The following is a 14,193-nucleotide window of genomic DNA, read 5'->3' on the forward strand; positions in this document are numbered from 1 at the left end:
CCTCTATAACAACAATACTACACATGTCAACTGACCTTGTTCTCACAATACATGTTTCCTCCATATTTATGTAGTATTTTTACTGCATCAACACGGTCATTTAATGCAGCCCAATGAAGAGGAGTGTTACCTTCCTGTAGGTGAGAACAAATAACATACACTAATGTGACTATACAAATCACACTACCCAGTAAATTATAATTAATCTGTACACTAAACACAAAATTAATGGTTCAACAAATTATATCAATATCAGAAGTGTGTGAAATAATAGTTGGAAAATGGACAATTACCAGTCTATATCTGTTGTAATAATTGTCTGAAATTGTCACATATACACTGTAATAATGTTTTTAAGTGTAGTAGAGTTTATTGTGTGGTATTAGGGGAGGCCATGGCGTGTAATTAAGTATTCTGTTGCTGGTTTGTGGTGACCACAAAGGTATGTCCAACCTTGTACCAGTCTTAGGCTACTTGTCTAATACTGCAGTAAAATTACTTATTAGTAGAGCAGCTAAGTGTAAATAGATTGGTAATTTTGTGCACTTTGTGATACAATTGTGAAACTTTAACAACATAAATAATACTCCTGATGACATTTATTTGTTGATATAGTGCCACTGTAGATTTTGCTTTTTATAACCTTTACAGCTGTTTTTGCACTGACAATTATTGTCTTTATCTCCCTGAGGCATTATTCTACACTGTCAAACCATTAAAGGGGCGGTTTTAAGAAACAACATGATTTTTTGTTTGAAGTGAATAGCTTGCTCCATTGCAAAGTTATGTTACTTTAATAAAATTTGCTGCTCTTGGGGTGTAAATTACCACCAATGAGCAGTAAACTTTATTGAATTTCATGGCTAGTATATAATTATTGTAACTTTGGAATGTAACTACTTATTGACTTCAAAGGTTGTTTCTTTTAGCAAGACCTTTAATCTGAAACTATGTTTTAACAGTGTAAAATAATGCCTCAGGAAGATAAACACAATAATGATAAGTTTTCAATACAAAATGGTTGCAAAGGTCATCTAAGGTCAAATCTACAATGGCACTATATATGTAACCAGATGTACAACTTATGTGAAAAGTTTCATAATTGTGTCACGTGTGATGTAACGTTCACGCTATGTCACTCTATGTTAGCCTTTTACTTGTGGTATTCACCTGTAAAGTCGCTTTACATTTTAGGTTAGAATAACAAGATATTGTTTTGACTATAGTTTTAGGACCACTAAGCTAAGTTTAACCTGGCCACTACTAGAGAGAAGTTGAGTACAGTGCAATACATTGGTGACTTCAATGCTTGAAACAAACATTTAGCTACATTGGCAGAAGCACATGTAGGAAAGCAAAAGGTTTAAATGTCCAGGTAAATTGTTAGATGTCCACTTAACTTTCACAATGTTCTGATAATAATCAGGAAATGTCTGAAGTTAAATATTTTTCAATGCATTATTATAGGTCTAGCAGTATGCAGTATGTAACCAAAACTTCATTAGAACATCTACTGGAATAACCTGTTGATCAGGTGAAGATCCAGTTATAAGTCATACACACTTAAACTGTGTATATTTTATTGTAGATATGGAGCAAAAATGTTTTAGTGGTTGATCTAAGATCAGGAAATAATTTTGAATGAAAATACATAAAATCTTTTACATCATAAAGTTTGTTGCCTTGGTGGTACATGTAATACCATAGATACTATAGACACCATACCGGTATGGAGTCTATAGTATCTATGATAATACAGCTTCAATCCAGCTGTAAGCATTCTTTTGCATGTGATTAGAATCAAATTGGAGATCCTAACATACTGTATTCACTTTTTTCATTGTACAAAAATTAAGAGATTGAGATACTCTAATAGTGCAGTCATTCATGTAAATCACATGAAAAACTTTTACATGTAAACTTTTATCATAACATTTTGCACTAAAATAAAGTAAATTATAAGTAAAAAAAACTATTACCTAGTTATACAGCTAGTTACAGTACTATTAAAAGGTATAGTATGTCATAGCCATGCACTATTTCACTGCAAATGAAATCTTTTCAAAGCTGTAATTATATGCACTATTACAGTAAGTACACTAGAAATTACAAGATTCAGGGTTGTACATTGATTGCTAGCCAAGTGAGATATAGTTTAGCCCATTTCCATAGAACTCAGATATGATAATGGTAACACTCTGATCATTCACCTGGTTGTGATGCAAGGACACAAATTGTTGCATAGTATTACTTTCATACAGATGTACCTTGCTATTCTTTCACAGAGGTAGAAGTACAAGTGTTTTATAAACTTCCCCTACTACTTTATTATTCTACATCACCAGTTATTCTGTTGTAAACTTAGAAATGTAAACAAAACCAATGCATTGTCCTTTTTAAGTAAGAACAAAATCACTCCAGAGTACAAAAATATACAATACACTTTCAGATCTCCAACATTTTCCCTCAATGTTTAGTGTATTCCATAACATAACATATTGTCAAAAAATTTGCTCACTGAAATATTCAGTTGTTCTAGTTGTTCTAATTTTCTTACTTCAAATTTTGCTCTACAATATGCAGTGGTGGCCACAAATACCACTATTAAGAACCCTCGACAGTTACTGAGCATGACAGCTTGTATCTGCAGTACGATCCACTGGGCACATTTAGTATGCTAGAAATATTGTGCAAATGAAATGCACATGATCCTTTGTATGCCATTCTTGCTGAACTAGTTACTCAATGTCATGACTGTACAATTCTTGATCAATGCAGATCATTTAATAGAAAGCAATATGATTTAGATAATTGTATATAACACTGCTCTACTTCAAAAATTTCAGTTCTGATCCTTTAGCTTCATCCTGCAGACCCCTTACTCTATATACCTACTGTACCCCTCTTTCCAAACTCTGGATCCACCCCTGAATAACCAGCTTTGAGTTTTATTTGCCATCAAAAGTATTTTGCAGATATTTGAAACCTCAAAAGTTCTAATTATTTGACATCAATAAAACAATAAGCACTTCTATGGAAGCTCTTAGCATGTACAAAGTTGCTATTAATAAAAAATTGAGTGATTTGGCTACAAGCAGTTTGCTCCTGGAAAAAAGTAACAAATTGTTAGAATGTCCTAGCTGGTTCAAGGAAACAATGCTATGCATGTGCACCAACTGCTAAGAGTATTGTTCTGAGCTATCTTGTATGTTACTTAGTAACAATAGTTAAATGTATACTATGAACTAATTACTTCAATTCCACCTTAAATTATTTGTTTACTAATTGATCAATTCATCATGTGCTTAAATTGGTTACTATAGAGATCACAATAAACAGTATACTATTAAAACACAAATTCACAGAGAAGTCACTCTCAGCTGTCATATAATTATGTTCTCCTATGTAAATTCTTTAGCCAGCACTTGCATACTATTAAGCTAAATATAGCAGTGGATATTGTACACAATTTATATTCAAATTTTCTGATATAGAGAAGTTATCTCAACAAAAAAGTTAATTATGACTTTTTGAGTGTCATATTATAAAATTAGCTAATTATGGAAACAAGAGAGGTCACCTTCACCTACAGATACACTAGTGGAGATTTAATCCAGTCATGGTATATAGTACTGTACATGACCACTAGTATCTGTAAACAACAACCTGGTGTACTACAAACCTTCAGCACTAGCTGTAAAGCCTTGATAAAAGTAATCAAATTTACAATTCTTATTCCTTGCACTTATTTGTTTAGTTTTTGTAACATTATTACGTATGACTGGTGAACCTGCTCATGTAGTATCAATGGAAAGAATGGTACCAGAAATGTCATATAATAATCATTTGTGTCTGAATGATATCCCCAACTATCAGTAATAAACTGAAAAGTGAAGTGGCCATTATTGCTTCCTTTTTCAGCTATGCCTGGAATGTTACACACTGTTACAGATTAGAACAGTATCAGAAGCACCTCTACAAGCAATTTGCTTGCTATACAAAACAATGGGCATTATCAAGAGTTCATAATCAAGACACACGGTAGTGTGTCGTGCGGCCCAAGAAGCCGGCGCGCCACACCGTGAGTATATTGACAGGAAGAAAGAAAACGTCATTTTCACACTTTTGTATCTCGGTGATGGCTTATCCGATTGAAACCAAATTTGCTGCAGAGTTGCCCGCCAGCTAGGGGAGTCTACATTCCAAATTTGAAGGAAATCACTCAAGCCATTTCCGACATATGAGCGGCCAAAGTTTCGTTTTTTTTTCTTCGTTTATTTTTTCTTCTTCTTCTTCGTCTTTTCGCACACTTGCAAAAATTGCTATAAAACGCAAACGCGTGCTCCGATCGCCTTGAAATTTGGCACACAGAAAGGGAGTCCAAAGCCGCATCCTAGCATCAAATTTGGTGCAAATCCGATGAATGGTTCAGGAGTTATGACCGATTATTCGCGTAAAACAAGATCGATTTGTTGTCACGCCTACAGGGTAAACCGCTTCATGGAATGAGCTGAAAATTGCTATGTAGATGGAGTAACCATCGTAGGAGTGCCTTTTGGTAGTTTGAAAGGAATCGAGATTAAGACCACGGCGATATGACACAAAATCCAACCGGTGTCACAATTACGCGATCGATTTTTAGTAATAAAAAAGTATTAGTTTTTACGCCTACTAGGCAAACCGCTAAGAGCAATGAGCTGAAAATCGGTGTATAGCTGGAATAATCTTCATAGAAAGTCCTTGCAGTAGTATAGAAGAATTGGATTACAAACCACTGAGTTATGATTCGAAAGCCAACTCTGTGTAGCAAATGCGAGATCGAGATACTCTAATAGAACAGTCACCCTAATAGAGCATTCAGCTAATTTATTTACTCCATTATAGAATTCTATTACATTACAAGTTATTCTGTAGGGACTTCAGCTGCAAACAGTTAATCTTATAGACAGTTAAGCAAGAAGCAAGTCACCCTGTGGAGAATTAAGCTACAATTATATCACTGTAGAGATTCAGAACATTACAAGTCACACTAAAGAGAGTTCAGCTATAAACAAGTCTTGCACCCTGTAGAGAGTTCACCTACAATTAAATCATTCTCTAGAGAATTCAGCTACACACAAATCACAGTGCAGAGAGCTCAGCTACAAACAAATTATCCTGTAGAGAGATCAGCTACAAACAAAACACTTTGCAGAGAGTTCAGCTACAAACAAATCAATCTTTAGAGTGATCAGCAACAAACAAATCAACTTGTAGAGAGATCAGTAGGAAACAAATCAACCTGCAGAGAGATCAGCTACAAACAAATCAGCTTGTAGAGATCAGTTACACACAAATCAACCTGTAGAGAGATAAGCTAAAACAAATCAACCTGCAGAGAGATCAGCTACAAACATATTACCTTAAAAACAGTTCAGCTACAAACAAATTACCCTGTAGAGAGATCGACTACAAACAAATCAACTTGCAGAGAGATCAGCTACACACAGATCAACTTGTAGAGAGATCAGCTAGAAACAAATCACCCTGTAGAGAGTTCAGCTAAAACAAATCAACCTGCAGAGAGATCAGCTACAAACATATCACCTTATAGACAGTTCAGCTACAAACAAATTATCCTGTAGAGAGATCGACTACAAACAAATCAACTTGCAGAGAGATCAGCTACACACAAATCAACTTGTAGAGAGATCAGCTACAAACAAATCACCTTGTAGAGAGTTCAGCTACAAACAAATCAATGTGCAGAGAGATCAACTACAAACAAATCACCCTGTAGAGAGATCAGCTAGGAACTAGACACAATGTAAGGAGTTCAGCTACAAGCAAATCACCCTTTAGAGAGTTCAGCTATACACAAATCAACCTGCAGAGAGATCAAATCACCTTATAAAGAGTTCAGCTACAAACAAATTGCCCTGTAGAGAGATCAGTTACAAACAAATCAACCTGCAGAGAGATCAGCTACACACAAATCAACTTGTAGAGAGATCAGCTACAAACAAATCACACTGTGGAGATCAGCTAGAAACTAGACACAATGTAAGAAGTTCAGCTACAAGCAAATCACCCTGTAGAGATTTCAGCTGCAAACAAATCACCCTGTAGAGAGATCAGGTAGAAACTAGACACCATGTAAAGAGTTCAGCTATAGAAGAGGTCACCTTATAGAGAGTTCAGCTACAAAGAAACCATCATGTAGAGAGTTCAGCTGCAAACAAATTACTCTGTATAGAGTTCAGCTAGAAAAAGTCACCTTGTAGAGAGTTCAGCTACAAAGAAACTGCCATGTAGAGAGTTCAGCCTCAAACAAATTACCGTGTAGAGAATTCAACAACAAGCAAATCGCCCTGTAGAGGGATCAGCTAGAAGAAGTTACCTTGTAGAGAGTTCAGCTACAAAGAAACCATCATGTAGAGAGTTCAGCTGCAAACAAATTACTCTGTATAGAGTTCAGCTAGAAAAAGTCACCTCGTAGAGAGTTCAGCTACAAAGAAACTGCCATGTAGAGAGTTCAGCCTCAAACAAATTACCGTGTAGAGAATTCAACAACAAGCAAATCGCCCTGTAGAGGGATCAGCTAGAAGAAGTTACCTTGTAGAGAGTTCAGCTACAAAGAAACCATCATGTAGAGAGTTCAGCTACAAAGAAAGCACCATGTAGAGAGTTTAGCTGCAAACAAATCACCTGTAGAGAGTTCAGCTAGAAACAAATCACGCTGTAGAGAGATCAGCTAGAAGAGGTCACCTTGGAGAGAGTTCAGCTACAAAAAAATCACCACCTAAAGAGTTCAGCTACAAAGAAATCACCCTGTAGAGAGATCAGCTAGAAGAAGTCACCTTGTAGAGAGTTCAGCTACAAAGAAAGCACCGTGTAGAGAGTTTAGCTGCAAACAAATCACCTGTAGAGAATTCAGCTAGAAACAAATCACCCTGTAGAGAGATCAGCTAGAAGAGGTCACCTTGTAGAGAGTTCAGCTACAAAGAAACCATCAGGTGGAGAGTTCAGCTACAAAGAAATCACCCTGTAGAGAGTTCAGCTAGAAGAAGTCACCTTGTAGAGAGTTCAGTTACAAAGAAACCATCATGTAGAGAGTTCAGTTACAAAGAAACCACCATAGATGTAGAGAGTTTAGCTGCAAACAAATAACCTGTAGAGAGTTCAGCTAGAAACAAATCACCCTGTAGAGAAATCAGCTAGAAGAGATCACCTTGTAGAGAGTTCAGCTACAAAGAAACCGTTATGTAGAGAGTTCATCTACAAAGAAAGCACCATGTAGAGAGTTTAGCTGCAAACAAATCACCTGTAGAGAGTTCAGCTAGAAACAAATCACCCTGTAGAGAAATCAGCTAGAAGAGGTCACCTTGTAGAGAGTTCAGCTACAAAGAAACCATCATGTAGAGAGTTCAGCTACAAAGAAAGCACCATGTAGAGAGTTTAGCTGCAAACAAATCACCTGTAGAGAGTTCAGCTACAAACAAATCACCTGTAGAGAGTTCAGCTAGAAGAAGTCACCTTGTAGAGAGTTCAGCTACAAAGAAACCGTCATGTGGAGAGTTCAGCTACAAAGAAAACACCATGTAGAGAGTTTAGCTGCAAACAAATCACATGCAGAGAGTTCAGCTAGAAACAAATAACCCTGTAGAGAGATCAGCTAGAAGAGGTCACCTTGTAGAGAGTTCAGCTACAAAGAAACCATCAGGTGGAGAGTTCAGCTAGAAGAAGTCACCTTGTAGAGAGTTCAGCTACAAAGAAACCACCATGGATGTAGAGAGTTTTGCTGCCAACAAATCACCTGTAGAGAGTTCAGCTAGAAGAAGTCACTTTGTAGAGAGTTTCGCTACAAAAAAACCAACATGTAGAGAGTTCAGCTACAAAGAAAGCACCATGTAGAGAGTTTAGCTGCAAACAAATCACCTGTAGAGAGTTCAGCTAGAAACAAATCACCCTGTAGAGAGATCAGCTAGAAGAGGTCACCTTGTAGAGAGTTCAGCTACAAAGAAACCATCATGTGGAAAGTTCAGCTACAAAGAAATCACCCTGTAGAGAGTTCAGCTAGAAGAAGTCACCTTGTAGAGAGTTCAGCTACAAAGAAACCATCATGTAGAGAGTTCAGCTACAAAGAAACCACCATGGATGTAGAAAGTTTAACTGCAAACAAATTACCTGTAGACAGTTCAGCTAGAAACAAATCACCCTGTAGAGAAATCAGCTAGAAGAATTTATCTTGTAGAGAGTTCAGCTACAAAGAAACCATCCTGTATATAGTTCAGCTATATTTTAAGTCACCCAGTAGAGAGATCAGCTGCTAAAAAATATACTGTGGGGAATAATGGGCATGTAAAAATATATGTATATAATTTGTATAATTACTAATAAAGTCAAAAGTAATTGAAGTATTAAAAATCTTCTATAAGTTCTTTTCTTATTCCTGTTGTAAATAAAAAAACACATGGGTTAAAAAAGCCCCAAAGCCAGCCATAGGCTGGCTTTGCAGTATACAAATACAAAAAGAAGTGATATCTAATCAAAAACAGCCAAGCTGTAAAAAAAGGTGCGGCCCCCAAAAAGGCCATGGTGAAAAAAGATGTGAAATCCAAGGTGGCGGCCAAGAAATGGCTGTGATGGTAGGTTAATGGTAAAAATTTTAATACCGACAATTCAGATGAATTTTGTGCCACTTGGTCTTGGCATCAAATTCACCTGAATTGTCGTTATTAAAATTTTTACCATTAACCTACCATCACAGCCATTTCTTGGCCGCCACCTTGGATTTCACATCTTTTTTCACCATGGCCTTTTTGGGGGCCGCACCTTTTTTTACAGCTTGGCTGTTTTTGATTAGATATATATATACTAAGGAGAGTATCCTACTCTCATATAGACCTGTAGAAGGGCGTATCGTGAAGTTATGATGTAACACTTCTGAGTTCGCCCGTTTTTCTTTGTATAATTAATGATGTCATTAGTTGAACATGGTAGCGATTGAACGCGTGCCTACCAACGTCGCCAGCAACCAAATTAACTCCAGCTCTAAGCGTTTCTCACCCAACTACAATCGTTCCTTCATGGGTTAAGACCGCTTCGTAGGCGTTTCTTACTAGGCCATTCGCGAATATGGCTATCCTGAGCGTCGCAAGTGTGAAACGGTGCTAATGATTCTTGCACTTTTACGGCTTCCTGTACGTCACAAACCACAACATCTTGTCGTTACGTCATAACTTCACGATACGCCTTTCTACAGGGGTATATGAAAGTAGGATACTCTCCTTAGTATATATTATGAACTCTTGGTATTATGTGACAGTAAGCAGAGGGAAGCCATATTACATTACCATGAATCAACACCACAAAAATAAATGGGACACAAAGGAGGACAAAGGTAATTCTGTGATTCATGTATTGTATGTGTTGTGGTAAGCTAAAAGTGATCAGTCAAGCTGAAGTGATGTCTAGCATCAAGCTCATAGCCTTTACCATTATTGAGTTATGATTATCTGAAGTGTTAAACAGTTAGCAGAAAATTCTACTGAATAAAAATTACTTAAAACTTTATAGCAAGAATTTTGCAATCGATTGCACTGAAAACACTTGGGCTTGATTATATCACCAAGACATCATGGAGGCATAATGGAGGCATTATGAGGCTGGTTTCTGGTCAACATTTTTTTTGTGAGAGAATACAAACCTCCATGATCCCTAACATACAACACTACCATACTGTAATAATATTTTCATGACATATACAAAAGACAGTTGCTACTCAGTACAAAAAACTTTGCAGCATCATGCTATGGCATACTATGTATCTTTTGTAAGTGGAATGCTATTGGAGAAGTCTTTCTTGCATATGGCAACTGTTGTATTAGAGTATTTGACTGATTTTTTATAGCATAATATGTATGTCTATCTTGTATTCATATTTTGTTGCATTTTTGGATGAGTCACACTGTTTAAGATATTGTTACCTGGCCTGCAGTTACCGGTGGGCAGCCACCAAGTAAACTCTTGATTGATATTATACCATTTTCTACATCTTACTGGCTATACCGTACAGCTCACAGGTAACGTCGCGAGTATACACATGCAAGTAGTGCTCGTGTCTTCTCACAAGATCATTCTTTCTCAATGTACTGTACAAGACCTGTGGAATATCGCATGGATAAGCACTATATATATAGCCATGTGAGAAGCTCGCCACTGAATTTAGTAACTGTGACCGGATCTGCAAGAATCCCATATGTTTGTGCAAGCCTACAGTAGCTACAGTAGCTATAATCTAATCCAAAACAGCCAAGCTGTAAAAAAAGTGTGCGGCCCTCAGAAAGGCTATGGTGAAAAAAGATGTGAAATCCAAGGTGGCGGCCAAGAAATGGCTGTGATGGTAGGTTAATGGTAAAAATTTTAATAATGACAATTCAGGTAAATTTTGTGAAGCGGCACAAAAATTCACCTGAATTGTCGTTATTAAAATTTTTACCATTAACCTACCATCACAGCCATTTCTTGGCCGCCACCTTGGATTTCACATCTTTTTTCACCATAGCCTTTCTGAGGGCCGCACACTTTTTTTACAGCTTGGCTGTTTTGGATTAGATTTCATTTCTTTTTGCATTTGTATACCCCAAAGCCGGCCTATGGCCAGCTTTGGGACTTTTTTAACCTATGTTTTTTTTCTTTACTACAGGAAGAAGTAAAGATGAAGTAGATATACTTTAAATATTTTATCAGTAAATGTACAAATTATATATATAATACATATGTGACCGGATTTGCAAAAAGGGGCCTTCCACACACATCCAATTTGCCAACTTTGACAATTGATAACTTCAGATTGGAAAGAGCTATTGCCTTGAAATTTGGGCAGTGGTGATTTCTTTGCAGCTGAACTCTCCACATGATGGTTTCTTTGTAGCTGAACTCTCTACAAGGCAATTTCTTCTAGCTGATCTCTCTACAGGGAGATTTGTTTGTAGCTGAACTATCTACAAGGTAACTTCTTCTAGCTGATCTCTCTACAGGGTGATTTGTTCGTAGCTGAATTCTGTACAGGCGATGTGTTTGCAGCTGAGCTCTTTACAAAATGGTTTCTTTGTAGCTGAACTCTCTACAAAGTAACTTCTTCTAACTGATCTTTCTACAGCGTGATTTGTTTGTAGCTGAACTATCTACAAGGTAATTTCTTCTAGCTGATCTTTCTACAGGGTGATTTGTTTGCAGCTGAATTCTGTACAGGTGATTTGTTTGCAGCTGAGCTCTTTACAAAATGGTTTCTTTGTAGCTGAACTCTCTAAAAGGTAACTTCTTCTAACTGATCTTTCTACAGGGTGATTTGTTTGTAGCTGAACTATCTACAAGGTAATATCTTCTAGCTGATCTCTCTACAGGGTGATTTGTTTGTAGCTGAATTCTGTACAGGTGATTTGTTTTGCAGCTGAGCTCTTTACAGAATGGTTTCTTTGTAGCTGAACTCTCTACAAGGTAATTTCTTCTAGCTGACCTCTCTATAGGGAGATTTGTTTGTAGCTGAACTATCTACAAGGTAATTTCTTCTAGCTGATCTCTCTACAGGGTGATTTGTTTGTAGCTGAATTCTGTACAGGTGATTTGTTTGCAGCTGAGCTCTTTAAAGAATGGTTTCTTTGTAGCTGAACTCTCTACAAGGTAACTTTTCTAGCTGATGTCTCTACAAGGTGGCTAGTTTGTAGCTGAACTCTCTACATGGTGGTTTCTTTGTAACTGAACTTTCTACAAGTTGACTTCTTCTAGCTGATCTTTCAATAGGGTGATTTGTTTGTAGCTTCACTCTCTACAAGGTAACTTCTTCTAGCTGATCTCTCTACAGGGAGATTTGTTTGTAACTGAACTCTCTACAGGTGATTTGTTTGAAGCTGAACTTTCTAAATGATGGTTTCTTTGTAGCTGAACTCTCTACAAGTTAACTTCTTCTAGCTGATCTCTCTACAGGGTGATTTGTTTGTAGATGAATTCTGTACAGGTGATTTGTTTGCAGCTGAGCTCTTTACAGAATGGTTTCTTTGTAGCTGAACTCTCTAAAAGGTAACTTCTTCTAACTGATCTTTCTACAGGGCAATTTGTTTTTGGCAGAATTTTCTACAGGGTGATTTCTTTGCAGCTGAACTCTCTACATGGTGGTTTCTTTGTAGCTGAACTCTCTACAAGGTAACTTCTTCTAGCTGATCTCTCTACAGGGTGGTTTCTTTGTAGCTGAACTCTCTACAAGTTAACTTCTTCTAGCTGATCTCTCTACATGGTGATTTGTTTGTAGCTGAATTCTGTATAGGTGATTTGTTTGCAGCTGAGCTCTTTAAATAATGGTTTCTTTGTAGCTGAACTCTCTCAAGGTAACTTCTTCTAGCTGATGTCTTTACAGGGTCACTAGTTTGTAGCTGAATTCTCTACATGGTGGTTTCTTTGTAACTGAACTCTCTACAAGGTAACTTTTTCTAGCTCATCTTTCTACAGAGTGATTTATTTGTAGCTGAATTCTTTACAGGTGATTTGTTTGCAGCTGAGCTCTTTAAAGAATGGTTTCTTTGTAGCTGAACTCTCTACAAGGTACCTTCTTCTAGCTGATGTCTCTACAAGGTCACTAGTTTGTAGCTGAGCTCTCTACATGGTGGTTTTTTTGTAACTGAACTCTCTACAAGGTGACCTCTTCTAGCTGATCTTTCTACAGTGTGATTTGTTTGAAACCGAACTCTCTACAAGGTAACTTCTTCTAGCTGATCTCTCTACAGGGAGATTTGTTTGTAGCTGAACTCTCTACATGATGGTTTCTTTGTAGCTGAACTCTCTACAAGGTAACTTCTTCTAGCTAATCTCTCTACAGGGAGATTTGTTTGTATCTGAACTCTCTACATGATGGTTTCTTTGTAGCTGAACTCTCTGCAAGGTAACTTCTTCTATTGATCTCTCCACAGGGCGATTTGTTTGTAGCTGAACTCTCTACATGGTGGTTTCTTTGTAGCTGAACTCTACAAGGTGATTTTTTCTAGCTGAACTATCTCTTTCCATAGTTGCATGAACTCCCTACAAGGTAACTTCTTCTAGCTGATCTCTCTACAGGGTGACTTGTGTGTAGCTGATCTCTATACAGGTTTCTTATTTCTAGCTGATCTCTTGAATTCTCTTCAGGGTGACTGCTCTATTAGGATGACTGCTCTATTAGAGTATCTCGATCTCGCACTTGCCGCACCAAGTTGGATTTCGTGTTATAACTCCGTGGCTTTAAGTCTGATTCTTCTACACCATTGATGAGCCTTTCTAAGATGATTACTCCATCTGTACAACGATTTTCAAAGCATTACCCTAAGCGGTTTATCTGGTAGGCGTGGCAAGCAGTCGTTTTTTTATTAGCTGATCTCGATTGCGTAATTGTTACACACTGTTGGTTTTTTCGTTGTATCTTCCTGGTTTTTAGCTCGATTTCTTTCAAACCACAAAAGGTTTGAGGTTCAATAGTTAACCTATTCACCCACCGATTTTCAGCTTCTTCCCATACGCGGTTTACCCTGTAGGCGTGACAACATATTGGTGTTATTTTTCGTCAATAATCGCTCATAACTCTTTGCCTGTTTATCGTATTCCAGCCAAAGTTGGTACCGAGATGCGCCTTTATATCCCCCTTCTGTGTGCCAAATTTCAAGGCAATCGGATAACACGTTCGCGTTTTATAGCAGTTTTTGTAAGTGTGCGACAAGAAAAAGAAAAATAAGAAGAAGAGGAAAAAAACGAAGAAACTGAGCCAATTTTTGAAGTCGCATATCTCGGGAACGCGCGAAGCGATTTCGCTCAAATTTGGAATGTGGAGTACTGCTGTTGGAGGGAATGTCCACAGCAAAAATCGTCTTGTTTCATCAAGGAAGCACAGAGCTACGGAGGTGCGAAAATTGCGTTTTCTTTCTTCCTGTCAATATACTCACGGGTGTTACGCGCCGGCTTCTTGGGCCGCACGACACACTACCGTGTGTCTTGATTTTACAGCTGGTATAGAATGCAATAAACGCAGGATTAATTTGCAGGACGCAATGGGTGGAATGTTTACAGGATGTAATGGGTGGAATGTTTACAAAATCAAAAAAAATTCCATAAAGTTTAAAATGAGACGTCACTGGAGTAATAATACAAAATTCCAACTAGCTTAACTACCAAACTAAGTACTTTAACTAC

At 37.4% G+C, this 14,193-nt stretch overlaps 1 protein-coding gene across 1 annotated transcript in view; it reads right to left on the reverse strand.

The window, feature by feature from the left end:
* LOC136258543 (uncharacterized) overlaps positions 1-14,193 on the reverse strand; it is a 90,952-nt gene that overhangs the window by 64,240 nt on the left and 12,519 nt on the right. The window contains exon 2 of the mRNA XM_066051858.1: positions 36-134. Coding sequence (XP_065907930.1) covers positions 36-134 — 99 coding nt within the window. The remainder of the gene's footprint in view (positions 1-35; positions 135-14,193) is intronic.

Source organism: Dysidea avara, chromosome 6, assembly GCF_963678975.1.
Source record: "Dysidea avara chromosome 6, odDysAvar1.4, whole genome shotgun sequence".
NCBI lineage: Eukaryota > Metazoa > Porifera > Demospongiae > Dictyoceratida > Dysideidae > Dysidea > Dysidea avara.